General features: G+C 42.5%; 1 protein-coding gene across 3 annotated transcripts in view; it reads right to left on the bottom strand.

The window, feature by feature from the left end:
* Shg (DE-cadherin) overlaps positions 1 to 25,150 on the bottom strand; it is a 141,921-nt gene that overhangs the window by 32,833 nt on the left and 83,938 nt on the right. The window contains exon 1 of one of the 3 annotated variants that reach the window (XM_076775900.1): positions 18,898 to 18,941. The exons of the other annotated variants lie outside the window; for them this stretch is intronic. Coding sequence (XP_076632015.1) covers positions 18,898 to 18,907 — 10 coding nt within the window. The 5' untranslated portion in view covers positions 18,908 to 18,941. Of the gene's footprint in view, positions 1 to 18,897; positions 18,942 to 25,150 lie in introns of those variants that run through there. 3 annotated transcript variants of the gene reach the window in all.

The following is a 25,150-nucleotide window of genomic DNA, read 5'->3' as shown; positions in this document are numbered from 1 at the left end:
TCGAAATGTCGCTATATGACGCCAACTACGAAGCTTCTGCAGGTAGAATAGCATGGAATAGGATCGAGTGGAATGACAGGGGGGACATGTCGGGAAACGGATATAAGCCTTCACTCGATCGGGCCAGGGTCCAGAATGTTCCTGATGAACGGAGGATTCAGGAGAGTCGTTCGGGGATTCGATCCGGACGATACGCACCGCAATTTCCATGTCGCGAAACCGCTAATCATCTCGTCTCGTCTTTCGCTAGCTCGCTCTCCCGCTTTGCGTAATATCGCGTAACATCGCGACCGCTATCGGTTCGTATCGGACGCATTCAAAGGTACTCGGAATCAAAGGATCCTCGTCATTGTCGCGACGCTAGTTTTAGTCCAATGCAGCGCGCGCGATGATTACGAGAGAACAACGCGGACGAACCACATATGGGGGACGCATGCACAAAGATGGATACGTACAACAGTACCCCTCCCTCTCTCTTGACTAACGTACTCGAAACTCCAACCGTTTTCTTTGATGAGATTCTTGGTCCTTGTTAACTTTTCGCTTCCCCTAAGTGCATTTACTTTGTTAATTGGAACATATCAACTGTCGTAAACACCAGTTTTATTATTCCTAAAATTCTACTTGGCTCTTATAAGATTCGTTGATTCACCGAAACTGCCCAAAATAAGTTCGGACCGTCTCGTGGAAGTCGAAAGAGAAAGGCTCACACTTCCCTTCTCGCTCTTGAACAACTAATATCCGACCTCCCGTCAACAGGTCTCCACTGGTCTCTGCTGACCGCTGCTGACCACTCCTGGAATTTCTGACAACGTATAACGATTACGACTAGCTACTGTTAGTCTCTCCCAGCCTCTGCTGACCGCTGCTGACCATTCCTGTTACTTCTGACAACGTATAACGATTACGACTGGCTACTGTTAGCCTCTCCCAGCCTCTGCTGGCCTCTGCTGACCACCGCTTATATTTCTGACAACGTATAACGATTACTACTGACTTCTGCCTGCCTCCCGCTGGACTCTGCTGACCACTACTGACCACTCCTGATACTTCTGACAACGCATAACGATTACAACTTGCTTCTGCCTGCCCCTGCTGGACTCTGCTTGTCACTGCTTGCCATTGTTAGCCTCTGCTGACCACAGCTGACCACCCCTGGTGCTTCCGACAACGTATAACGATTACTACTTGTTACTGCTTGCCCCTGCTGGACTTTACTTTCCTCTGCATGCCTCTGCTGGCCTCCGTTGGCCTCCGTTGGCCTCTGCTGACCACTGCTGACCACCGTTTATATTTCTGGCAACGTACAACGATTACTACTGGCTACTGCCAGCCTCTGCTGACCTCTGACAGCATCTCCCGACCTAAGCTGGCCTCTGCCAACATCTCCCGACATCAGCTGACCATCGCTGACCGCTGCTGACCGTTGCTAACAACTTGCGATTTGATGTAATATAATATAATATGTTTATATGTATTAAAGTTTTGTATAATGTAAATCTATGGCAATAAATGATATAATTTCAAAGAATTCTATGTATTCTCATCATTTTTTACCCCTCTTTCCCTCTCCAAATTGAAATGACGTCATTTCTAAGAATTCCTGAAAATTCTCGGATCCCTGAAACTTACCGGCGTCCCTGAAACTTCTCGGAAACCCTGAAATTTCCGAGAAGTTTCAGGCAGCGGCTAAAAATTCCGGCCTGAATTTTTCGGCAAAATTTTAAAGAGCTATTACGTAACATTACGTAATAATTCTTCAAAATTTCTCGCGGCCGGAATTTTTCGGCAAAAATTACGTAATATTACGTAACATTATGTAATATTACATAACATTACGTAATAGCTCTTCAAAATTTCTCGCGACCGGAATTTTTCGGCAAAAATTACGTAATATTACGTAACATTACGTAACATTACGTAATATTACGTAATATTACGTAATAGCTCTTTAAAATTTTTGCCGAAAAATTCAGGCAGTAATTTTAGCCGCTGCCTGAAACTTCTTGGAAATTTCAGGGATTCCGAGAAGTTTCAGGGACGTCGGTAAGTTTCAGGAATTCGCAAAAATTCCTGGCGGCGGGAAATTTGAAATCTTCCCGGGGAACTTAGAAAATTTTAAAAGATTCGGAGTGTCTTATAACTAAGGGACTGATTTCGATAGGAAAAGAAGGGTAAAAATGATGAGAACACATAGAATTCTTTGAAATTATATCATTTATTGTCATAAATTTACATTATACAACACTTTAATACATATAAACATATTCTATTATATTACATCGTGTCACAATTTGTCAGCAACGGTCAGCAGTGGTCAGCGATGGTCAGCGATGGTCAGCGATGGTCAGCTTAGGTCGGGAGATGTTCGGAGATGTTGGCAGAGGTCAGCAGAGGGTGGCAGTAGCCAGTAGTAATCGTTGTACATTGCCAGAAATATAAACGGTGGTCAGCAGTGGTCAGCAGAGGCCAGCTTAGGCCAGGGGACGCTGGCAGAGGTTAACAGAGGAAGGCAGGAGTCGTAGTAATCGTTGTACGTTGCCAGAAATATAAGCGGTGGTCAGCAGAGGCCAGCAGAGATTACCAGGGGCGAATAGTAGCAAGTAGTAAGCGTTATATGTTGTCAGAAGCATCAGAGATGGTCAGCAGTGGTCAGCCGAGACGAGCAGAGGCATGCAGTGGCAAGCAGAGGTCAGCAGGAGCGAACAGTAGCATGTAGTAATTGTTATATGATGTCAGAAGCATCAGGGGTGGTCAGCAGTGTTGAGCAGAGGCCAGCAAAGGCATGCACAGGCAAGCAGAAAGCTGCAAAGGCAAGCAGAGACTTGTAGGGGCATGCAGTAGTAAGTATTAATCGTTATAGATTATCAGAAATACCTGCAGTGGTCAGTAGCGTTCGGCAGAGGCCAGGAAAGTTCATCAGAGACAAGCACACGCTGACAGAGATCAGCAAAGACCAACAGAGGTTAGCAGAAGTCGGTAGTAATCGTTATAGGTTGTCATAAATATAAGCGATGGTCAGCAGAGTCCAGCAGAGGCAAGCAATAATCAGGAGTAGTCAGGAACAATCGCTGTATGGTGTGAAAAATTGTCGGGAGTTCTGTAGTTTTGTCAGCACTGGTCATCAGAGGTCATCAGAGGCAAATAGAAACCAGGAGTAATTTGCAGAGTTCAGTAATGAAGTAATCTAGAAAAGGCAAGTAAAAATACCTGGGCAGTCGAGATTCCGAATCGTATGCCGTTGACGTGAGGTCGGATTTCAGTTGTTCAAGAGCGAGTGTCAGTTTGCCTTTGTCGACTTTCCGAAACTCTACGAGCTCACGTACGCGTGATCTGGCATGTATGAGTAGGGCACCGGGTGCTGAATCTGGCATCTCTGGTGAGAGGGAAGGATTGAGCGTAGCCCTCTTCTGGCGAATGCGGGAAGTGCCACTCCATAGCGACGCCTCCAGCACTTGCCAGCAGAGGGCTACGCTCTCTCACAAATGTTTAACCGATCTACTCCTATATACAGGGTGTTCGGCCACCCCTGGAAAAAATTTTAATGGGGGATTCTAGAGGCTAAAATAAGACGAAAATCAAGAATACCAATTTATTGATGGTGTCTTCATTAAGAAGTTATTAACGTTTAAAGTTCCGCCAGTACTGAATTTTTTTCTCGAAAGTGGGTAGGATTTCGGAAGTATATGTATTCACCAAAAATGATTGTAATTAACCCCCGCAACCAAAATTAATTTTTCCAGAATGACTTGAAATTTTTGAATTTGATTGTTAATAACTTTTTAACGATGTCTCCATCAAGAAATTGGTATTCTTGATTTTCGTCTTATTTTGGCCGAACACCCTGTATATAACCCTTTCCTTTACTTTTATCTCTTCCACTTATCTCGCTCATTACTTCCTCAATAGAGCAAAAGCCACGACAGTGTCTTAGAAACCCAGTTTCGATCCTGAAATTTAATACAATCGCGTACACTAGTGAGCCACCGTAACCTGTTATTCGACCCGTTTCCGTATCGTTCCCGAAATCAACTTTGTTAGCGGAGTTTCTCAAGAAAATTAGCGAAACGCTCGGGAACGGAAGAGCATTGTCCTGTCGATTCCGCGGTACGCGTCCGCAATAAGAGGTGTTGTAACGCTCCCCCGCTGGCTCCCGTGGCCGATAAAGCGGGAAAGCGAAAACACCCGTACAAACTCCGATAACCGGAAAGCGATTTCGAGTTGCGGCTCGTCGCAGCTCGCGGCGTTAATATCTCTCGTCGACCGTGTTTTGTTCCACTTTCTCGTCGCCGATCGAACGCGTGTGCAGATACCGCGGGACGCTTTTCTCGCTTATCCATTCTCCAGGCGTGTCTCTTTCGCAAATGCGATTCGCCAAACTCCCCCGCGCCCGGGGAAAAAGAGCCGTGGAAAGATTTTTGAAAGATAGGTTCCCGCGGCGAGGGGAGGGGGAAAACCGCCACAACGATTCGCGATAAAAATATGTCGAAGGCAGCAGAGCGGCGTCAATATTTCGGTAAGCGTAACACGTTTCGACGACGGTATTCGCTGGCCGACGTTATTATCGAAAATCGAGATACACGAGGAACGTCTCCGCCGAGTCCCAGTTGATCGCGAATCTCGCGAATAGAACAGCTTTTCTTCGCGTTTATTGTTGCCAGATGAACAAATATGTTGGTCGAACGGAATATACGAGACAGACCTAACCTCACCGGACGGGTTTCGAACCGTTCGAATTTCCTAGTTTCCTATATTTTTCTATCAGCGTGCAAACAAAGAGGTTCAACGGTGTCCCAATAGCGCGATTCAAGCTGCAAGCGGCGCTTATGCGCGTGTATTTACTTAGGCGAAAGGAAGTGGCGGAAGTGCGAGAGAAGGCGGACGTTGTGCGCGAGTCGGCATTGTTAGGAGGACTGCTATCTCGAAACTTCGCGAACAACGATATTTCGGTGTAATTCAGTCCGCGACGGTCTTACGACTTGGCCCGAGCGCCCAACAAATATTCGCGTGGAACTTTTTCGTTCGGCGCTACGTTCAGCTTGGTACTTATTAACGCTAAATTCGGGGACGTTGACATTAAATCGCGTTTGCACTTTCGATCTGTTTAACGCCGAGTGGACCAGCTTTCTGTTAATTCCTTGTTGATTTATTTATTTATTCATTTACAACAGAATATTTGGCGAGGTTTGACAAAATCTTCAGTAGATTACTTTTTAAAATTAATTAAAAATATTTTCTAAGGAGAAAATTCTTTTCAAACTTGCGCACTGCATGCGACAGATTGGGCAAGTTGGACGTCACAAACGCTATTTAACACTTTGACTGCCACGCCACCCATATGTGGGTAACAGGATTTACCACTATGACACTAGAAAAATAAATTCTCAAGTTAAGACGTTGAGGGAAATAAATTTGGATAGAATTTGTGAATTTTAACAGGGTTACAAATATAAGTACTGAAAGAGATTTTAGGTTATGTAGCTTACAATGGTTTGAAATTAAAATTTTTGTTAGAGTTGAAGCCATAATATACAGGGTGTTCGGCCACCCATGGGAAAAATTTTAATAGAGGATTCTAGAGGCCAAAATAAGACGAAAATCAAGAATACCAATTTCTTGATGGAGGCTTCGTTAAAAAGTTATTAACAAAAATTTCAAATCATTCTGGAAAAATTATTTTCCGTTGTGAGGGTCAATTACGATCATTTTTGATCAATAGACATACCCACGAATTCCTACTCAGTTTCGAGAAAAAAATTCGAGTAAGTGCTGAAAGTTTTGGGTGAAAAAAAAGACTTTCAAATCGTTTTGGAAAAATTATTTTTAGTTGCAGGGGTCAATTGCAAGCATTTTTGGTCAATAGACGTACCCACGAATTCCTACTCAGTTTCGAGAAAAAAATTCGAGTAAGTGCTGAAAGTTTTGGGTGAAAAAAAAGACTTTCAAATCGTTTTGGAAAAATTATTTTTAGTTGCAGGGGTCAATTGCAAGCATTTTTGGTCAACAGACATACCCACGAATTCCTACTCAGTTTCGAGAAAAAAATTCGAGTAAGTACTGAAAGTTTTGGGTGAAAAAAAAGACTTTCAAATCGTTTTGGAAAAATTATTTTTAGTTGCAGGGGTCAATTGCAAGCATTTTTGGTCAACGGACATACCCCCGAAATCCTACCCACTTTCTAGAAAAAAATTCGAGAAGGTGTGAAATTTTTCGACGGAAAAAAAAAATTTCAAATCGTTTTGGAAAAATTATTTTCGGTTGCGGGGGTCAATTACAATCATTTTTGGTCAATAGACATACCCTCGAAATCCTACGCGTTTTCGAGAAAAAAATTCCTTACCGAAAATCTAATTACGTGCCTAAATTCGACGAAAATAAAAAATTTCAAATCGTTCTGGAAAAATTATTTTCGGTTGCGGGGGTCAATTACAATCATTTTTGGTGAATAGACATATCCCCGAAATCCTGCGTATTTGCGAAAAAAAAAATTCAGTACGGTCGGAACTTTAAATGTTAATAACTTTTTAACGAAGCCCCCATCAAGAAATTGGTATTCTTGATTTTCGTCTTATTTTATCCTCTAAAATCCCCCATTAAAATTTTTCCCAGGGGTAGCCGAAGAACACCTTGTATATTAATACTAATTACATGTAATACAAATCGTGTTAACTAGAAAGACTCAACAATAACAGACAATCACTTATCATCGTTACGGTAGACAAGAAAACATTTTGGTTACTAATGAAATTACTTCACTCGATACAATTACGCGGCACGGATTATAAATTCGTTTCCCAACAATTTTATTTTTGCAGAATATTATACGGTTTTGATCAGCGAACGTGTTAACGTGGAATGATATTTCGATCGAGCGTCGAGAAGAAGGCTTCGTGGTGTCGTGGCCTTCTCGACAGAGGCTCGGGGGATCGACGAACAGGTGTCGCGGATCAGATTCAGCGCGATAACGAACAACGGATCTCCTCGAGGATTGCGATTAGCCGAAGGAAAAAAAGCACTTTATCGCGCAGAGTTATCGATCGTGCAGCGTTGCGCGTTCGCTCGGTTAAGAATCGCCGGTTTTTTAGCCGTGGAATACTCCCGACCTGAAACTCGCAACCTCGAATACAAACGCTAATAAACGCCGCCAAGAACGATAAACAGAGTTTTATCGTGTTATTCGCGGCGCCCCGCACGCGTCGAGGGGCCTCCGTAAAGCTAGTTTTCTCATTTTCCGGGTTCGCCTCCTGGAAACGTTTCGCGTTCATTGGATTCGTGCCACTCCGTTTCTCGAATTACTTTCCGCCTTCGAAAGTCAACAGCGACAGATCAAAAGTGGTGCTCTCCCCTTTCCATGGTCCTCGGGGCCCCCGACGAGGGTAATATTTTTCAATCCCCGGACACGTGTCCCTAATTCCTTCGCCGGAGTTCCGTTCGTTACGACCACCGCGTAAACTCTCGACCAACCCCTACGGAGGGTGCGACACACCCTGCCTCGGAGGTTCCTTCTTCTAACGAACCTCGTGCTCGCGTCGAAAGGCTACGAAACGAAGCGAAAACTGCTCCCCGCGCATCGGTTCTCGTCGACTGTGAAATTTCTCCATCTACGCGAATTTTTTTCTCGAAAGTGGATTGGATTTCGAGTGTATGTCTCATGACCAAAAATGACTGTAATTGACCCCTATAACTAAATATAATTTTTGTAGTATGATTTGAAATTTTTTAGTTTCGTCGAAAAATTTAGGAACCTATTCGAATTTTTTCCTCGAAAGTGAGTAGGATTTCGGGGGTATGTCTAATGACCAAAAATGATTATAATTGACCCCTGCAATCGAAAATAATTTTTTCAAAACGATTTGAAATTTTTTTATTCTTAATTTTTATTCTTAACATTAAAATTTTTCCCAGGGTTGGCCGAACACCTTGTATAGTATATGTATAGTACCTTCTTATAGGTATAGATAATATAGAGCAAAAGATGCGTGCCTAACATGTATCGCCCGTCAATTTCAAAGTTGTCGAGAACCCGACAGAATCGGGATACATGTAAATTCGCGTAGCAACTTGACGAGAGACACGCCGCGATCGAATGATTTCTGGAGAGTTGTCTCTATCCAGAAGGGACGATACTACTAGAGGCAGAGGATCCCCGAGTAGGATTAGACGGAAAGTGCCGTTTCCGAGTCGACTTGGCGTCCCACGGAAATGACTCAGAGGCGAATTCTCTCTCCTACGCGTATTATTTGATTTCCATTAGGTCGATCGGCAAGGGGTCCAACCCTAGCCCTCATCCATCGGTCGATTAATTGGTTCCAGTCGGTCGGATCGAGCCGAGCCGAACGGAGCGCGAGGTTTTCGCGATTTTCCCCAAGAAAACGCGATTTCTTCCCGCTCGAAGCACTTTTCCACGCGCGACTCCGTTCGCGTTTACCCAGTTTACGGGCAACGAACTCTCGTAGTCCAGATTCACCGCGAAGGATTACCACGTGGAATTAGCTTACGGTAAGTAGCTTTAGGTCTTTATCCGTTACCTCTCCGGCCATCCACGGATCGCGGAAACGCATACGTTTCTGCTAATATTGGATTTGATACGTCGTCGAACGCGACGTGTTTCGATCGTTCTTAACTGAATAATCCACGGGACGGTCGTACGGGCGGTTTCCAGCGATATACTGTTTCCGGCGTCGGTTCGTCGAACCCGATCGGGACAGTCTCTGGATCGCAAGGAACGCCGGGCGTCGCCATCGAGGGGAGCTCAACGAACGCGGAACAGGACGCAACACCGAGCAGCGGAGGCGTCTTCGATTCGAACGGTGGATAATTTTCCTCAATCGTCTCATTCATGGTCCGATTACCCCTGAGATTGGGAAACACAGCGAGCTGGGAACACAACCGTATCCGAAATTAACCATGCGTTTTCCGTAAGCATCAGCATGATGCCGAAACTTTGAAAATCTCGCCATACAACGAAATCGAGCGTCTTTTAATCGAATAACGAAATTATTTATTGATTTTTGGGGATCCTTTAGAAGAGATGGTAAGAAAAAGATAGGCAGGGTGATAAGGCATTCTAGCAGACCTTGCCATTAGACACCGGGATATTGGGGGTCGAGGACCGTATACAGGGTGTTCGACCACCCGTGGGAAAAATTTTAATGGGGGATTCTACAGGCCAAAATAAGACGAAAATCAATAATATAAATTTCTTGACTGAGGCTTTGTTAAAAAGTTATTAACAACTAAATTCAAAAATTTCAAATCGTTCTGAAAAAATTATTTTTAGTTGGAGGGGTCAATTACAATCATTTTTGGTGAATAGACATACCCCCGAAATCCTGCATACTTTCGAGAAAAAAATTCGAGTAGGTGAACAAATTTTTCAACAAAATTGAAAAGTTTCAAATCGTCCTAAAAAAATTATAGTTGGATGCGGGGGTCAATTACAATCATGTTTGGTCATTACACATACCCCAGAAATCCTACGCATTTTCGAGAAAAAAATTCCTTATTGAAAATCTAGGTGACTAAATTTTTCGACGAAAAAATATAATTTCAAATCTTTCTGGAAAAATTATTTTCGGTTACGAGGTTCAATTACAATCATTTTTGGTGAGTAGACATACCCCCGAAATCCTGCATACTTTCGAGAAAAAAATTCGAGTAGGTGAACAAATTTTTCAACAAAATTGAAAAGTTACAAATCGTCCTAAAAAAATTATAGTTGGATGCGGGGCTCAATTACAATCATGTTTGGTCATTACACATACCCCAGAAATCCTACGCATTTTCGAGAAAAAAATTCCTTATTGACAATCTAGGTGACTAAATTTTTCGACGAAAAAATATAATTTCAAATCTTTCTGGAAAAATTATTTTCGGTTACGAGGTTCAATTACAATCATTTTTGGTGAACAGACATACCTCCGAAATCCTACGTATTTTCGAGAAAAAAATTCAGTACGGGTAGAACGTTAATAACTTTTTAACGAAGCCTCCATCAACAAATTGGTATTCTTGATTTTCGACTTATTTTGACCTTTAGAATCGCCCATTAAATTTTTTCCCAAGGGTAGCTGAACACCTTGTATATGCAGACGAAAGGTCGGTCGAGTACTTGCGAGAGGAACGGCCCTCTGGCGGCGAGTACGAGAAGCGATAAACGCTTATTTATTCGATAAATGCAGAGCCTCATTAGTGTATAAAATAGTAGAACACGAGTAATCATTCCATTTCTACAATTTTGATACACGAATAATTATGTATGGGATTAAATAAACTATTGTAGCTTCTAATCACAAAATTTGCAAGTGATTTACTCCCCTCGATAGGGGTTAGAATTAATATCACACGAATAATGATGTATGGGATTAAATAAGCTATTGTAGCTTCTAATCATAAAATTTGTAGATGATTTTCTCCCCTCGATAGGGGTTAGAATTAATATCTAAACGTAAGTCACGATGCGAAATATTCATGAAATTTAATTGCCTTTGATAAATTTCCCATTGACGAAGCGTTTAATTTTGTCTAAATCTCTCGTCGCTATAGACAAACATTTGTCCAATATGGTCAAACGCAAACGTTGAAATGTACGACTGAATCCAGTTTCGTAATAACCCACATATATATATTATGGAGGCAGTTTTGATCGCGCGAATCCCTTGGACACCGTCGGAGCACTGTTCGGGGAAACGCTGGTCTTAGAATATGCAAACGTTGTCCTGGTCAGCGCGTAAAGCGACGGCGATGTGGGAAAATAAAGAAGAAATAAGGATTCGAGAGTCGTTGGAAATACTTTCCCGCGCCATATTCTTGAGGTTAGTTTCCCGAGACTCCCGGCGACGAATCCGCAAACGTTCCCGTCGCTCGAGTTTGCTAATCCCCGTATCGCTCGGATATTTCAGGATGATCCGCTCGCGCAACTTCGCCTAATCGTAACGAATACATACCAGATGCGGGGTTTCGAGCCGCTCTGCTGCTGCGTCAGTCGTTATTTCCGCTACGCGGTCTTCGAAAACAACGATTTAATAAAAAAAACCTAAATTCGATATTTTATTAACAGTATCTGCACTATCATTCTTTAAATGATTCTTTGAATAATTTTTAATTACCAATTCGATAGTGGTGCGCTCTAGCGAGAAAAAATGGCCCCCGTTTCGCTTTCGGTTCGATTCTATCGACGATTATTGTGGACGAGCGCGTAACCCAAGTAACCGCTATGTAGGTCGTCGTCGACGCGTTACATCGTTACACACGCTGGACGAAACCGAAGAGAACGCGAAAGAACACGCTCTGGGCGAGTCCCACGTTGCAAAGGGCCGAGGTTAAAGGTTGGCACGCGTTCCTCGGTTCTCGTTACTCGAGAACGCCCCCAGTGGCGGAAATTCCACGGTTCGTTGGGGCCGTATCGCCGCGACAGGCTTCAAGAATTGCAGTTAACGCGCAAAGTCGGTCGCAAACTGCGAAACTTATTAAGCGCGGGACCGAGAGAACGAGAGACCCTCCCCCCACTCTCTGGCCGGCGTCGTTTCGACCCCTCGTTTCTAATCGTTGGGATCCCGGACTCGGACCAACGGAATAAACGACGAGGAAAGATAGTCGCGCGTGGACGACTCGAAAAAAAACAACCAACTGACAGTACGAACGAAACGACAGCTTAATCCTTGTCGCGACGAGAAAGGAAAAGGTAAATGGCTCGCAACAAAGGTTTAATAACGCGGCATAGGGCATTCCTTTTGTGTTCCCCCGACCCGGTAGAGATCAGCCATATTGGAGGTAACATTTTCATCAACTTTTTACAGTCGGTCGTTGCATATTGTATTACTTTTTCCCGTTCTCGTTTGAAAACCGGAGAAAAGAGGACGCGAGCGCGGTTCTCGCACGAAAAAAAAAAAAAGAAACCATCACCGCCACCCACGAGAAGCTACGGGTTTACCCGGCGAGATTAAACTATAAACGACGAGTATCGAGCGGCCGTGTTTCGTATGGCATTTCGTCGGCGTTGCTCGTTACCGGTGGCCGGTCAAGAATTTTAATCTTTCCCGAGGAACGAGAATAAACGCCGGCTCGATCGCGCGACCTCTCCAACTCGAACGTTTCAAAGAGAGACTCTCTCGTATTCTGCGACAAACCCGAACCGTAAAAATAAACTCATCGACCAACACGGTCGTCGGCTAATCGGATTAATCCACCCATCCGCCAATGAAACTGCGTCTCTCCGTACGACTTAACTTGGAATCAAAATAACGCCATTATTATCCATCAAAAAATTCGGCTGGGTCGTCCGGTCCCCCGTATTTTTCTCGCGATTCGTTCAAAATCATTTTCAGATTGTTGGATTTCCTAACCGTCTTACTATGTTACAAAAATCATCTCCAGTGACGATTGTATACAGGGTGTTCGGCCACCCGTGGGAAAAATTTTAATGAGAGGTTCTAGAGGTCAAAATAAGACGAAAATCAAGAATACCGATTTGTTGATCGGGGCTTCGTTAAAAAGTTATTAACAGTTAAATTCAAAAATTTCAAATCGTTCTGAAAAAATTATTTTCGGTTGCGGGGGTCGATTATAACCATTTTTGGTGATTACACATACCTCCGAAATCCTATCCACTTTCGAGAAAAAAATTCGAGTAGGTAAATTTTTAGAAGAAATTAAAAAATTTCAAATCGTACTAAAAAAATTATATTTAGTTACAGGGGTCAGTTACAATCATTTTTGGTCATTATACATAATCCCGAAATCCTACGCACTTTCGAGAAAAAAAATTCCAAAACGAAAATATAATCTATGGCCAGAAATGTACTCCGGAAATTTCATACAAACCTTTAAAACATCATAACTCCTGAACGGATTGGACGATTTTAATGTTTAAAAAAGCAAACTACGCGTATTTTGGTGGAGAATATGTACAAATTGCAAAAATATTCGAAAAGTTGGTCCTTGACACCGCAAAATGAGAAAAACCCCATAAACATGGTCCAATTTTCAATCAGCCATAACTCCTACAATTGTGAATATATTTCAATGAAACTTTTTTCTGAGGTAGAGCTAGTGGGTACCTACAAAGTAGTAGAAGTATTAGACACCTTTTCTGTAGGGCGTCAAACAAAATGACTAAAAATCAAAAACAAATTTTCAAGAAAAATCGACAGGGGGTGCCTAAATTTCTCGACGAAAAAAAAAATGTTGAATCGTTCTAAAAAAATTATTTCTAGGTTCTGCGGTCAATTACAATCATTTTTGGTGAATAGACATACCCCCGAAATCTTGCGCATTTTCGAGAAAAAAATTCAGTAGAGACGAAACTTTAAACGTTAATAACTTTTTAACGAAGCCTCCATCAACAAATAGGTATTCTTGATTTTCGTCTTATTTTGGCCTCTAGAATCTCCCATTAAAATTTTTCCCAGAGGTGGCTGAACACCCTGTATGGCTGGAATTTCGTTTTAGTTTTGGCCATGGGTTCTACGAACTCATGGTGTTTATTATACGAAGATAAAAGTTTGTCGCTAGAGCGAACTACGCTTCACTCTCGCCTTTCTTCTGCGGGTGAAGTTACAGTCCAGTAACAGATCTCTTAGAGAACTGTACGGAACTCTAAGATATACCTTAGCGTATTAAATAAAAAGCATTAATAATTCTACCATTAATTATTCTTGTTTCAATCAATCATACGTTCCATAATCCTACCTATTCCAATACAGACGATTTTTATAATTGCAACATTTGACCGTAAATCGTCCGCGAACGTGTTAAGATGCATTCGTAGTTATAAATAAAACGGACGAATACGTAATATAAACGGTGACATCTAAATAGGCGATCCCGCTGCTGGGCTCTACTTTTCTCGAGGTTGGAAAGAGGTCGTGTACGTAGCTCCGGGAACTCTTCCTTTCCAAGGTATAAACACGTTCTCTTTACGGCGGAGTATTTTAGGAACGCTCGGGAATACCTTAATAATTACAGTAAATCTTTTCATTGTGTCACGATTTTCTCTTCCCATTGTGTCGGAAAGTTATTCCCACGAGTTTCTGGAACTGCTCGCCTCGGCGTTATCTCCGATACGCGACCAGGGCTGTCTCGAGTTACTAATGAGTTACCGACGACCAAGTATAAACTGTATCCGACTCATTTTCGCCGTTTCTCGCTCTTACCGCGTCCCACCCTTCGCCCCGCCTCTTATTTGCACGAGCCACGCGTCGTGCGGAGATACGCGACGATCGAATTTCACAGCCCCCCTAACCTAACCTCTCGTCGTGTCACTGTCCGGTCCCGGAGTCGGCGACTCGAGAAAAAAATTAACGCATATCGATCGACGGCTTGGAAGAAGAAGATCAACTGCACGAGTCTGATTTAGAGTTCGTTATAAATTTCGAAGCAATTTAACGTGCTAAATATCACACTTTTAAGAATATCTTTCCAGAGTTGACAAGCTGTGGTCTTTGAATGCCAGTTGCCGAGATCTGACGAGAAAAGCATTGTGTTTTACGCTTCGCTGAGCTCGAAGGGGGATGCCCCAAATTGGACGGAGTCGTTCAATCGCGTCTGGGACTGATTTTATTGGAAATTGGAGGTGGAATAAAAAAAAAGCAATTATAAAAGGGATAACTTTTAACTAAGTTTTCATTGGAAACACTAGGAAGGCACGTCAGTGACGAAAAATTCGTCCCGTACCCTCAGACCCAATCGGTCCTATACTTGGTCTAAACAAGCCAAGCTAGGGGCAGAGTTGCACCCTCTTGATTTGTATTTCGAGACGCGAAACGCAACATGCGCGTCGATGGTTTTTCTCACATAAAGAAAAACTTTCGTTTTTAGAAGAGAAAACCCAACAGATTTTAATAATCGTTTACTGTAATCCGTAATCCCCGGTAGAAGATAGTATTTTCCCCCGGCGGGAGTAAGTCGACGCGACAAACAAAGCAAACATTTTGGTGGACAGCGGGGGGAGCAAAAAAGGAAACGGACACCGGCTGCGTTGGCGTCCATGGTCGGTCATGGCGGTGACGGAAGTGGCGGCGGTGTGGTAGTGGTGGCGACCGGTGACGGCGATGGTGGTCGGCGTACAAAAGGTGACCGAATGACAGGGGCCGTCGAGCTAGACCGAGAGTTCGCGAATAATTACAGGGCAGCGTTACACGGTCCTCTCTACTTTCTCGTTGGCCCTTCCATCGGGATGAAAGCCAGCGGCTAGGGCAGTCCGTGACGAGCAGACGCTGGCCAACGACTTTCGTTCGCGAAAACTCCAACTCGAACAACCCGATTCCCGGTTAGCCGCAGTCTTTTCTCGACGGAACGTGAACCCGACAAACTCGCGAAACCGAGGCCACCCCGAGATTCTCATTTTGCTTTGCTCGTGTCCTCCGCCGGACGAGCGACGATTCTTCCAAATATTCTCTCACGACCGATGGAGGCTTCGTCCGATTCGCGGAGGGGCGTTCTCCGCAACGAAACAACACCTGACAACGTTGCGAATCGACGCGAACGCGTCGAGTTTCATCCTCGTCCCAAAGGAACGCTCGCTCTTCCATCCGTCTCTATTTAACGCGTTCTACGTGTACGCGTGCTAGCAACACGCCCCTTTCGACTCGTTGCCCATCCCGTTTCCGTAATATGCAACTCTAATCGGACTCGACCGAACCACGCGTTTCTTTTCGCATCGTTTCAAAAATTAATCGATTTTTACGCGTCCCCTTACTGCTTTACCGACGTGGTCGGAACCGCTACCGGTCGGTTGATGATTCCCCACGAAAAAGGGGAAAAAACTCGAGTACCGCTTGTCGCCGAGTACCGTTATTGCTCGACCGTTGCACAAGGAATACGCTCCTTTAATTTTAGAATGCCGATTACGCATCGATCCGCGACCGCGGAAACGATTGGCCGACTTTTGACGTTCGATCGAGTGCGACCAAGGACGTTAGGTTTCCTTTTTAATTAGATGGAAAACACCGGCGCGACGATCAATCACCCACAAAAGAATTCAAAGTTGGAAATTTCGAATTTACCAAAAACGAAATCTAAATAAATAAAAGATCCCCAACGACGGAACGTTTCGTTTATTTAACCGCGGGGGAATTAATCGCGCGGCCAGCGTAAAAGGAGCCGCGTTCTCGGCGATGTTTCGGGAATTTCATTTTTCCAAAAAAAAGAATGGTTCGAGAGCGCTCGCTAGTGGCGCGAAACGGACCACCGGAACGAAACGGTGTATCGCGCCGGGGAAAAGAAGAGGGCGGACCACGGGGGTAAGCATTTGCATTCTCTGCGAACGTAATTCCGTGGCGTGTGCTCGTTAAAAGTCTCCGGGCAAAAACCGGCCAGGGAACGACGCTTTATATTACCCGCGATACGTGATTACGCGCTACGAGGCCGACGCTCTATTTTTGCGCTCGTGTCTTCGACGAAGCGATCGAGACTTTCGGAGGCGTTAACGTCGCGATCGAGCGACCCGATTCTACAAAGACCGGATGAGAAAACTCGGTCGAAATGTTCGCGCGAACCTACCCCCGTCCATCACGGTCCAGTTGTGATCGTTCGAGCACTTGCGAGAAAGTTAAGTGCGTAGCCCTCTGGTGGCGAGCTCGGGAGATGTCGACACGGATGTCTACCTATATATTAATAATAAGTGGCCATAATGAATTTCGAAAGTTCACGGTGTCAGTATAAAAATCAATTAAAGTGTTATAATTGTTAAATTTTATCGTCTTGGTGGCGTTGTTTTTAAAATATATAGAATGTAAAGATTAATGGGAAACGTTTCGAGATAGCGGCGTGGACGCGTCGGTCACCGATGACCGACGTGACCTGAACGGGAAAAACTGGCACGGAATCGCGACAGGCCGTCGTCTACGGTAATGGGACACGTCGCGGCTCGTGGGAATTGTTGCTAGCATAAATTATCGTAAGCTGACGCGGAAAATTGCGCGTCGCGCGAATTTCGAAAACACGCACACGATCGGGTTTGGCCGCCCGCGGCAAGCGTACGTAGATTCGTGATCGGTCGTTACGTGCACCGTTGGTCAACCGTACTGCGGTAAACGTAATTTCTAGAGCGCGTCGATTTCTCGTTCGGGTCAGGTCAGCCAGCGCCAAGAAAAAATCTTAGACGAGGCAGCATAACCGAGTCGCGTTCGTCTCGATGCGTCGAGCTGCCAGAAACTCGCCGGACACCTGTTTAACCGGCTTGGAAAATCCAAATTAGGTAAATTCGGATAGAGGTACAACTTTATACGGCCAGACAGCAATTTCGAATCTTCCTTCTTATTATTGGCACGGTGCGCCTCGTGGAAAAACTCCCCCAACCTTCCCTCGCGTTCGATAACTTATATTCGTCGAATACATTATCAATCTTGGCTTCCTCCCGGTTCTTCCGCAAACCTCTGTCGCACCGTTATGCGCATCTACGTGTTTTATATCTGTCGCCACTCTAAAACCAGAGACCGCAAATTTACAGTTGGTATTTATAGTATGTTTTACCATTGCAAATAGCGTATCTGTTGGTTCAAATTATTAGGGTTATTTAACACTGACTCAGTATTTTATTTATTCCTTAATATACAGAGTGTTCGGCTACCCCTGGGAAAAATTTTAATGGGGGATTCTAGAGGCCAAAATAAGACGAAAATCAAGAATACCAATTTGTTGATGGAGGCTTCGTTAAAAAGTTATTAACGTTTAAAGTTTCGTCCGTTTTTAATTTTTTTCTCGAAAATGCGCAAGATTTCAGGGGTATGTCTACTCACCAAAAATGATTGTAACTGACCCCCGCAATCGAAAATAATTTTTCCAGAATGATTTGAAAGTTTTTTTTTTCGTCGAAAAATTTAGGAATCTTCTCGAATTTTTTTCTTGAAAATGAGTAGAAATTCTGGGGTATGTGTAATGACAAAAAATGATTATAATCGACATCTGCAACCGAAAGTAATTTTTTTAGAACGATTTGAAATTATTTATTTTTCGTCTAAAAATTTAGGCATCTAATTAGATTTTCGGTGAGGAATTTTTTTCTCGAAAGTGGGTAGGAATTCGGGGGTATGTCTATTCACCAAAAATAATTGTAATTGACCACTGCAACCGAAAACAATTTTTCCAAAACGATTTGAAATTGTTTTTTTTTCGTCGAAAAATTTAGGCACCTTCTTGAATTTTTTTCTTGAAAATGCATAGGATTTCGGGGCTATGTGTAATGACCAAAAATGACTGTAATTGACCCCGGTAACCGAAACTAATTTTTTCAGAATGATTTGAAAAATTTTTTTTTCGTCGAAAAATTTCAGCATCTATCCGATTTTTTTTCTCGAAAGTGGGTAGGAATTCGGGGGTATCTCTACTCACCAAAAATGATTGTAATTGCCCCCTGCAACCGAAAATAATTTTTCCAAAACGATTTGAAATTGTTTTTTTTTCGTCGAAAAATTTAGGCACCTTCTTGAATTTTTTTCTTGAAAATGCATAAGATTTCGGGGCTATGTGTAATGACCAAAAATGACTGTAATTGACCCCGGTAACCGAAACTAATTTTTTTAGAATGATTTGAAAATTTTTTTTTCGTCGAAAAATTTTAGCATCTATTCGATTTTTTTTCTCGAAAGTGGGTAGGAATTCGGGGGTATGTCTATTCACCAAAAATGATTGTAATTGACCCCCGCAACCGAAAATAATTTTTCTAAAACGATATGAAATTTTTTAATTTAATTGTTAATAACTTTTTAACGAGGGCTCAGTCAAAAAATTGATATTCTTGATTTTCGTCTTATTTTGGCCTCTAGAATCCTCCATTAAAATTTTTCCCAGGGCTGGTTGAATCAATTGCCTCACTGATACGTCCGCTAGCAGGCTATTATTATGGAATCTGCTACTAATCTTTATAAATTCGCACGGAACGTAAGTCCAGTAATATACTTGCGAACATCCAGCGAAGTTGTGACCATATTTCGAGGACGCTTTAAGATTCGCTGTACGACAGGTCGTTACGTTTGTGGGAAAAACGACTTCCGTTACACCTCGTCGCATGATGAATAGTCACGTATGACAGTGCACGGTAACTCGATGCCCGGAATCGAGTCGTTTTTCTTCCGTGACAGCGATTCCTCGTCGAAAAATCCGCGAAACGTACGGTCGGCGCGTCGTAGGTCAGTAGAAAAAACGCGATTCCCGTAGTCGAGCGACGGCGCGTACTATCTGCGGAGATTTTCCGCGTGCCACGCGCCAGAGTAGATTAAATTTCACCGCAGCGGAACAGCGAACGCTCTGTCGCTGGCTCGGACGAAACTTTGGCACCGATGGCATTTTAATCCCCGGTAGTCGAGGCGCTCTCTCGGCTCGCTCGAACGTTTCGACGACTCCCCGCGCGTTCGTCTCGAAACCGGGCGACCGAAATCTCGTCCACGTCGGGGACAATCGTCGCGAATTAAATAATGGAGTAATTCGATGATCGCGGCTCGCAAAGGGAACCCTAATGGCTTCCCCCGTCGGAATCGACTGGAGTTCGACGGACCCGCGCGAGTGATTTGCAAGCGTTGTGCAGAGGGGGAGCGGAGCAGCCCGACGGAAACGCGGGAATTTAATTTCGGCAAGAGTGCGTTTGAAACGCACCCGCGAGAAGGGACGAACTCAGAGGACCGGTAAATAGGATTGCCGCTCGAAACGCGAAACAACGGGGACGCGCAAAGAGGCTTTGCTCTCGCCCGCTCTCGAGCTGAGTTTGCGCAGATCCATCCGAAGGGAAAGCCCCGCCACCCACGCAATCCGATACAACAGGCCCCGTTTCTTAACGCTTCAACATTAGATTTACGGGCTGAGCCAATTTCACTCATTTACAATTTTGTTGCTATATACAGGGTGTTCGGCCACTCCTGGGAAAAATTTTAATGGGGAATTCTAGAAGCCAAAATAAAACGAAAATCAAGAATACCAATTTGTTGATGGAGGCTTTGTTAAAAAGTTATTAACGTTTAAAGTTCCGCCAGTTCCGAATTTTTTTTTCGAAAATGCGCAGGATTTCGGGGGTATGTCTATTTACCAAAAATTATTGCAATTGACCCCCGCAACCGAAAATAATTTTTCCAGAACGATTTGAAAATTTTTTTCCCCGTCGAAAAATTTCACACCTTCTCGAATTTTTTTCTAGAAAGTGGGTAGAATTTCGAGGGTATGCCTATTCACCAAAAATGATTCTAATTGACCCTCGCAACCGAAAATAATTTTTCCAGGACGATTTGAAATTTTTGAATGTAATTGTTAATAACTTTTTAACGAAGCCTCCATCAACAAATTGGTATTCTTGATTTTCGTTTTATTTTGGCCTTTAGAGTCCACCATTAAAATTTTTCCCAAGGGTGGCCGAACACCCTGTATATAAAAAACTTGAATATTATTTTTTGAATTATACATAAATATGAATTCTTCCCCTCGACTTACCCCCTCATTTCGTATTGTCGAATGTGGTATACCTATTTTTACGGTTGTGAATTTTTAATAATCAATCTTTCATTTAAATTGATTTGGAACTATTTTTTTTTTGCAAACAACTTGAATTTTGTTGTATGAGTCAAATTGGCTCATTTCAGTAAAAATAGGTATATAATCAACATCCGTGTTAATAATGTTTCGTCCAGATTTCGAAAAAGCGACTTTATGCTCGTTTTACCCAGTTAATTACCGTTTCTGGCGAGTATACTCGTCATGAAGTGCAAAATTTTGTGTTACGACGAGTATATTCGTCGTGAGTAATAAGTAGTGACAATATGCAGTTTAAATTGCAATTTTAGTGAAAACTAAAATATATTCGTAAACTTCAAGATATTTAAAACATTTTGAAGTCCGTTGAAATAAAAAGAACAGATAAAAGTTTATAAATGATTAATATAAAAAATAATAAATTATTTTTCGTAAATGTATCGTTGTCTTGTATTAGTATAAGAAATTGATTTTTCAGGTTTTCTTTCTTCCATATACAAAATATTTATGTTAATTTAAATAAATATGAGTAATGAAATAAAAACATAAAAGTCGTTTTATTACAACCTAGTTTCATATTATACATACTCTGTTTCTGACGAGTATACTCGTCACGACGGGCAAAATTTTGTGTTACGACGAGTATATTCGTCGTGAGTAATAAGTAGTGACAATATGCAGTTTAAATTGCAATTTTAGTGAAAACTAAAATATATTCGTAAACTTCAAGATATTTAAAACATTTTGAAGTCCGTTGAAATAAAAAGAACAGATAAAAGTTTATAAATGATTAATATAAAAAATAATAAATTATTTTTCGTAAATGTATCGTTGTCTTGTATTAGTATAAGAAATTGATTTTTCAGGTTTTCTTTCTTCCATATACAAAATATTTATGTTAATTTAAATAAATATGAGTAATGAAATAAAAACATAAAAGTCGTTTTATTACAACCTAGTTTCATATTATACATACTCTGTTTCTGACGAGTATACTCGTCACGACGGGCAAAATTTTGTGTTACGACGAGTATATTCGTCATGAGTAATAAGTAGTGACAATATGCAGTTTAAATTGCAATTTTAGTGAAAACTAAAATATATTCGTAAACTTCAAGATATTTGAATCATTTTGAGGCCCGTCGAAATAAAAAGAACAGATAAAAGTTTATAAATAATTAATATAAAAAAAACCGCATATAGTATAAATTATTTCTCGTAAATGTATCCTTGTCTTGTATTAGTATAAGAAATTGATTTTTCAGGTTTTCTTTCTTCCATATACAAAATATTTATGTTAATTTAAATAAATATGAGTAATGAAATAAAAACATAAAAGTCGTCTTATTACAACCTAGTTTCATATTATACATACTCTGTTTCTGACGAGTATACTCGTCATTGTCAAATTTGTGCAACGCAATTTAAACACGCATTTTCCAAAGAGGTCGAAAGAATTAATTGGTTAGAGGAAAAGTCTGTTTCGAAACGGTGAAAATCTACGTCAGTCCAAATATTTGATTTAGTTTGTGTACCACAAAAAGATTGGTCCTTCGTTGTTGCATACAAGATTAATTTGCCGCGCGACGTCCAACGGCGAGCAGTTGAAAATCAACGTAATCGTTTAATCCGGACTTCAAATAACCTTTGCAGAACAAAGAAAGGCAGGAGGCGAGATTGTTAAAAATGTTACTAAATATAAGGAAACGCGAACGAAGACACTACGAAAAACATAACCGCCGACTAGCGAACTCGCGTATGCGCGACAGCGTCAAAGTTTTAACCCCTTTGACTGTGGCGCGTTGGAATTGAAAAGCGACCGCTGTGCGCGACGCCATAGCCGCGTAAACGTCGCTAGACGGTAAAAGCAAGAGTAAAACTGTTGTTGCTCAACAATGTTTCCCTTTGAACCGTCGCTGCTAGTTTCCCGGGTAAAAACAATTCTTACCTCGGATTATAACCAAGTAAACAGTTAGAAACTGTTTTCTCGAGATACGGTACAAAATTTTTTACGTACACCCTTTGGCGTAGCAGGAAAAGTAAGATGCGATGATTATGCAACCGAACAACGCTCAAGACTAGAAACGATACAATATTCTAAAAATTTGTACGTCCTTAAAATTATCTAGATGCTCTATAAATAACACTCAGGTCACTCAAAAACCAAATTGCTAGAAGAAATCGAATTATTATAAACGGAACATCGTATCTTTTTACGGTTCAAAATAATGCCTTTAACAACGCGCAATGTACTTGAAAAATTATAGATAACGATCTTGTTAAGCCACCAGACTTAGCACGGCCGAGTTTTTTTTATGGAGACATCGAAAGAACTAAACGACCAGAACTGCTCCCGCGAGGAAAGAAGAGATAAAGAGAAAAAACCCCGTGTCGCTTCTACGTATGTATGTACGTCGAACGCGATATCGTCGGACGCTCGACAAACTTTTACCATAAGAATCGTTAAACGTTTACGGAAACACGTCGTTTCGAATATAAAATGATTTGGGAATCCGCCCAGTTCCAACGTCTTCGAACAGAAAAATTCCAAGTGGCTACCGTTAAAAACAACCAAGCACTTCAGATGGGGCGGAAATCCTTGAAATTTCGAGCACAGGTTCACTGAGATCCAGCGTTTATATCTCGTCGGAAGGACGGACACTGGATGTGGATAGGACTCAGCGACGCAGAAAATGCGGTTCGTTCGTATCGAGTTGGTCCGACCGCCCGCATGCCGTATCTCCAACGTATCGCGTTGTCGGTTTCCACCGGAGCTTTACGCGCGCCCAACTTTTGTCGACGTTTATCTAAAAGGGTAACCCCGCCCACCGCCCCGGCCCCGCGCATTCAATCGCAAAACTCTGTAATTTCATACGCGAACAATTAGGCCGCAACCTTGTACGTTTGTCGGCGCGATTTCTTTTCGCTTTCCCGCGTCAGCAATAATATGGAGGTTAAGGGGTGGTCGAACGTTACGGGTCGTGACGAAAATCGCGATACAAGTCGACGCCGGGCTGCTTTCTAGCGCGAAACCGATATTTTCGAATAACGTTTTCTCTCGCGAGAAAATTCGTTGCAACGATCTGGGAAACTTTCCCGACTTACATCGATTACTTTCGTTATTAAGCGTAACAGTTTTATTTATTTAGTGGGAGGTGACTCCTTTAGAATATACAGGGTGTTCGACCACATCTGGGAAAAATTTTAATTTTTTCTGGGGATTCTAAAGGCCAAAATAAAACGAAAATCAAGAATACCAATTTGTCGATGGAGGCTTCGTTAAAAAGTTATTAACGTTTAGAGTTCCGCTTGTACTGAATTTTTTTCTCGAAATTGGGTAAGATTTCGGGGGTATGTCTATTCACCAAAAATGCTTATAATTGACCCCTGCAACAGAAAATATTTTTTCCATAACGATTTGAAATTTTTGAATTTAATTGTTAATAACTTTTTAACGAATCCTTCATCAACAATTTGTTATTCTTGATTTTCGTCTTATTTTGGCCTCTAGAATCCCCCATTAAAATTTTCCCCATGGGTGGTTGATCACCCTGTGTACTTGGAGAGACACGTTTTACAAAAACTTTGAAAATCACCGACTTGTTTCGCGAGGCAACGCAAGGTGAACGAACTTTTCGAGCGAATGAATCGAAGCGACTGTGGGTGCAAATGACAAGTGATTGAGATGGTGCGACAGAGTATGTTTACGTTTGGCTATCGATTGCGCGCGAAGAGCGAACGAGTTCCTAGGGCCAATGGCACACGAGGGTTTTGTAGGTGTCTTTTCAAGTCAGCCGGGCCCCGAACGGGAGGATCTCTCGATGGCTCGTTGAGAACAACGACGAATCGAAATACAGTCACGATTCTAAAATATGTCACTCAACGGTTGGCATGCCCGTCGTTCGTAACGGTCCGGACGAAATTCGACACCGGCAGATATTTATAGAGAGCGATATCCTTGAGCCACGGAGTCACCCCTTTTTTTTTTGTAGACGGTTACAGTCGACGACCGAGGAAAAAAACTCTCGAGCGAGAGCGAGTGAGAAAGAAGAGCATTGTTTTGTATATACATATCGTCGCTGTTGGCATCCCAAGTCCAACCGTTTTTTAGGTGTCGTCTTTCGCGCTTCGCTGGCTCCGAGGGGGAGCCCCCCCAAGCTCGAAAGAATTGCGTCTGCAGTTTATTTTAAGAACAGATACCATCCACGGTCATTTCACGATAATTCGAATCAGGTCTGTCCGCGCGAGGAGTTGCTCGCGTAGCACGAATTTTGCCACGCCCTGTATTCGTCGAGCACGCTCTGAAAATAAGAGACGGGCCGGTACGGGTATCGAAGGGGGGGGAGGATAAAGGTGATTTCATCAAACGCAGGAACCAGGAATTAGGACCCCCTCGCGTATGATTCGATCCGGCTCAACGATATTCCTAGCACAATGAGCGTTTCTTCGACCGGAACAGGGTCCGAAGGGAAGAATACGCGGGAATTACGACCCTCGCACGTTCGATTCCCAGCTTGCGTTCTCTCGAGCAGTGCAACGCGGACCAGATCCCGCCAGTTTCCCTTTCCGAATCCAACACATTCGACCAGACAACAACTTTCACGCGTCGTATCACTGTACAGTATTTCTTGACTAATTCTACTCTCCGCGATTAACAAATTCCATTAACACGTTGACGCCGGCGCCGATATTCAGA

Source organism: Colletes latitarsis, chromosome 10, assembly GCF_051014445.1.
Source record: "Colletes latitarsis isolate SP2378_abdomen chromosome 10, iyColLati1, whole genome shotgun sequence".
NCBI lineage: Eukaryota > Metazoa > Arthropoda > Insecta > Hymenoptera > Colletidae > Colletes > Colletes latitarsis.
This window is presented reverse-complemented; position numbering and strand designations above follow the sequence as displayed.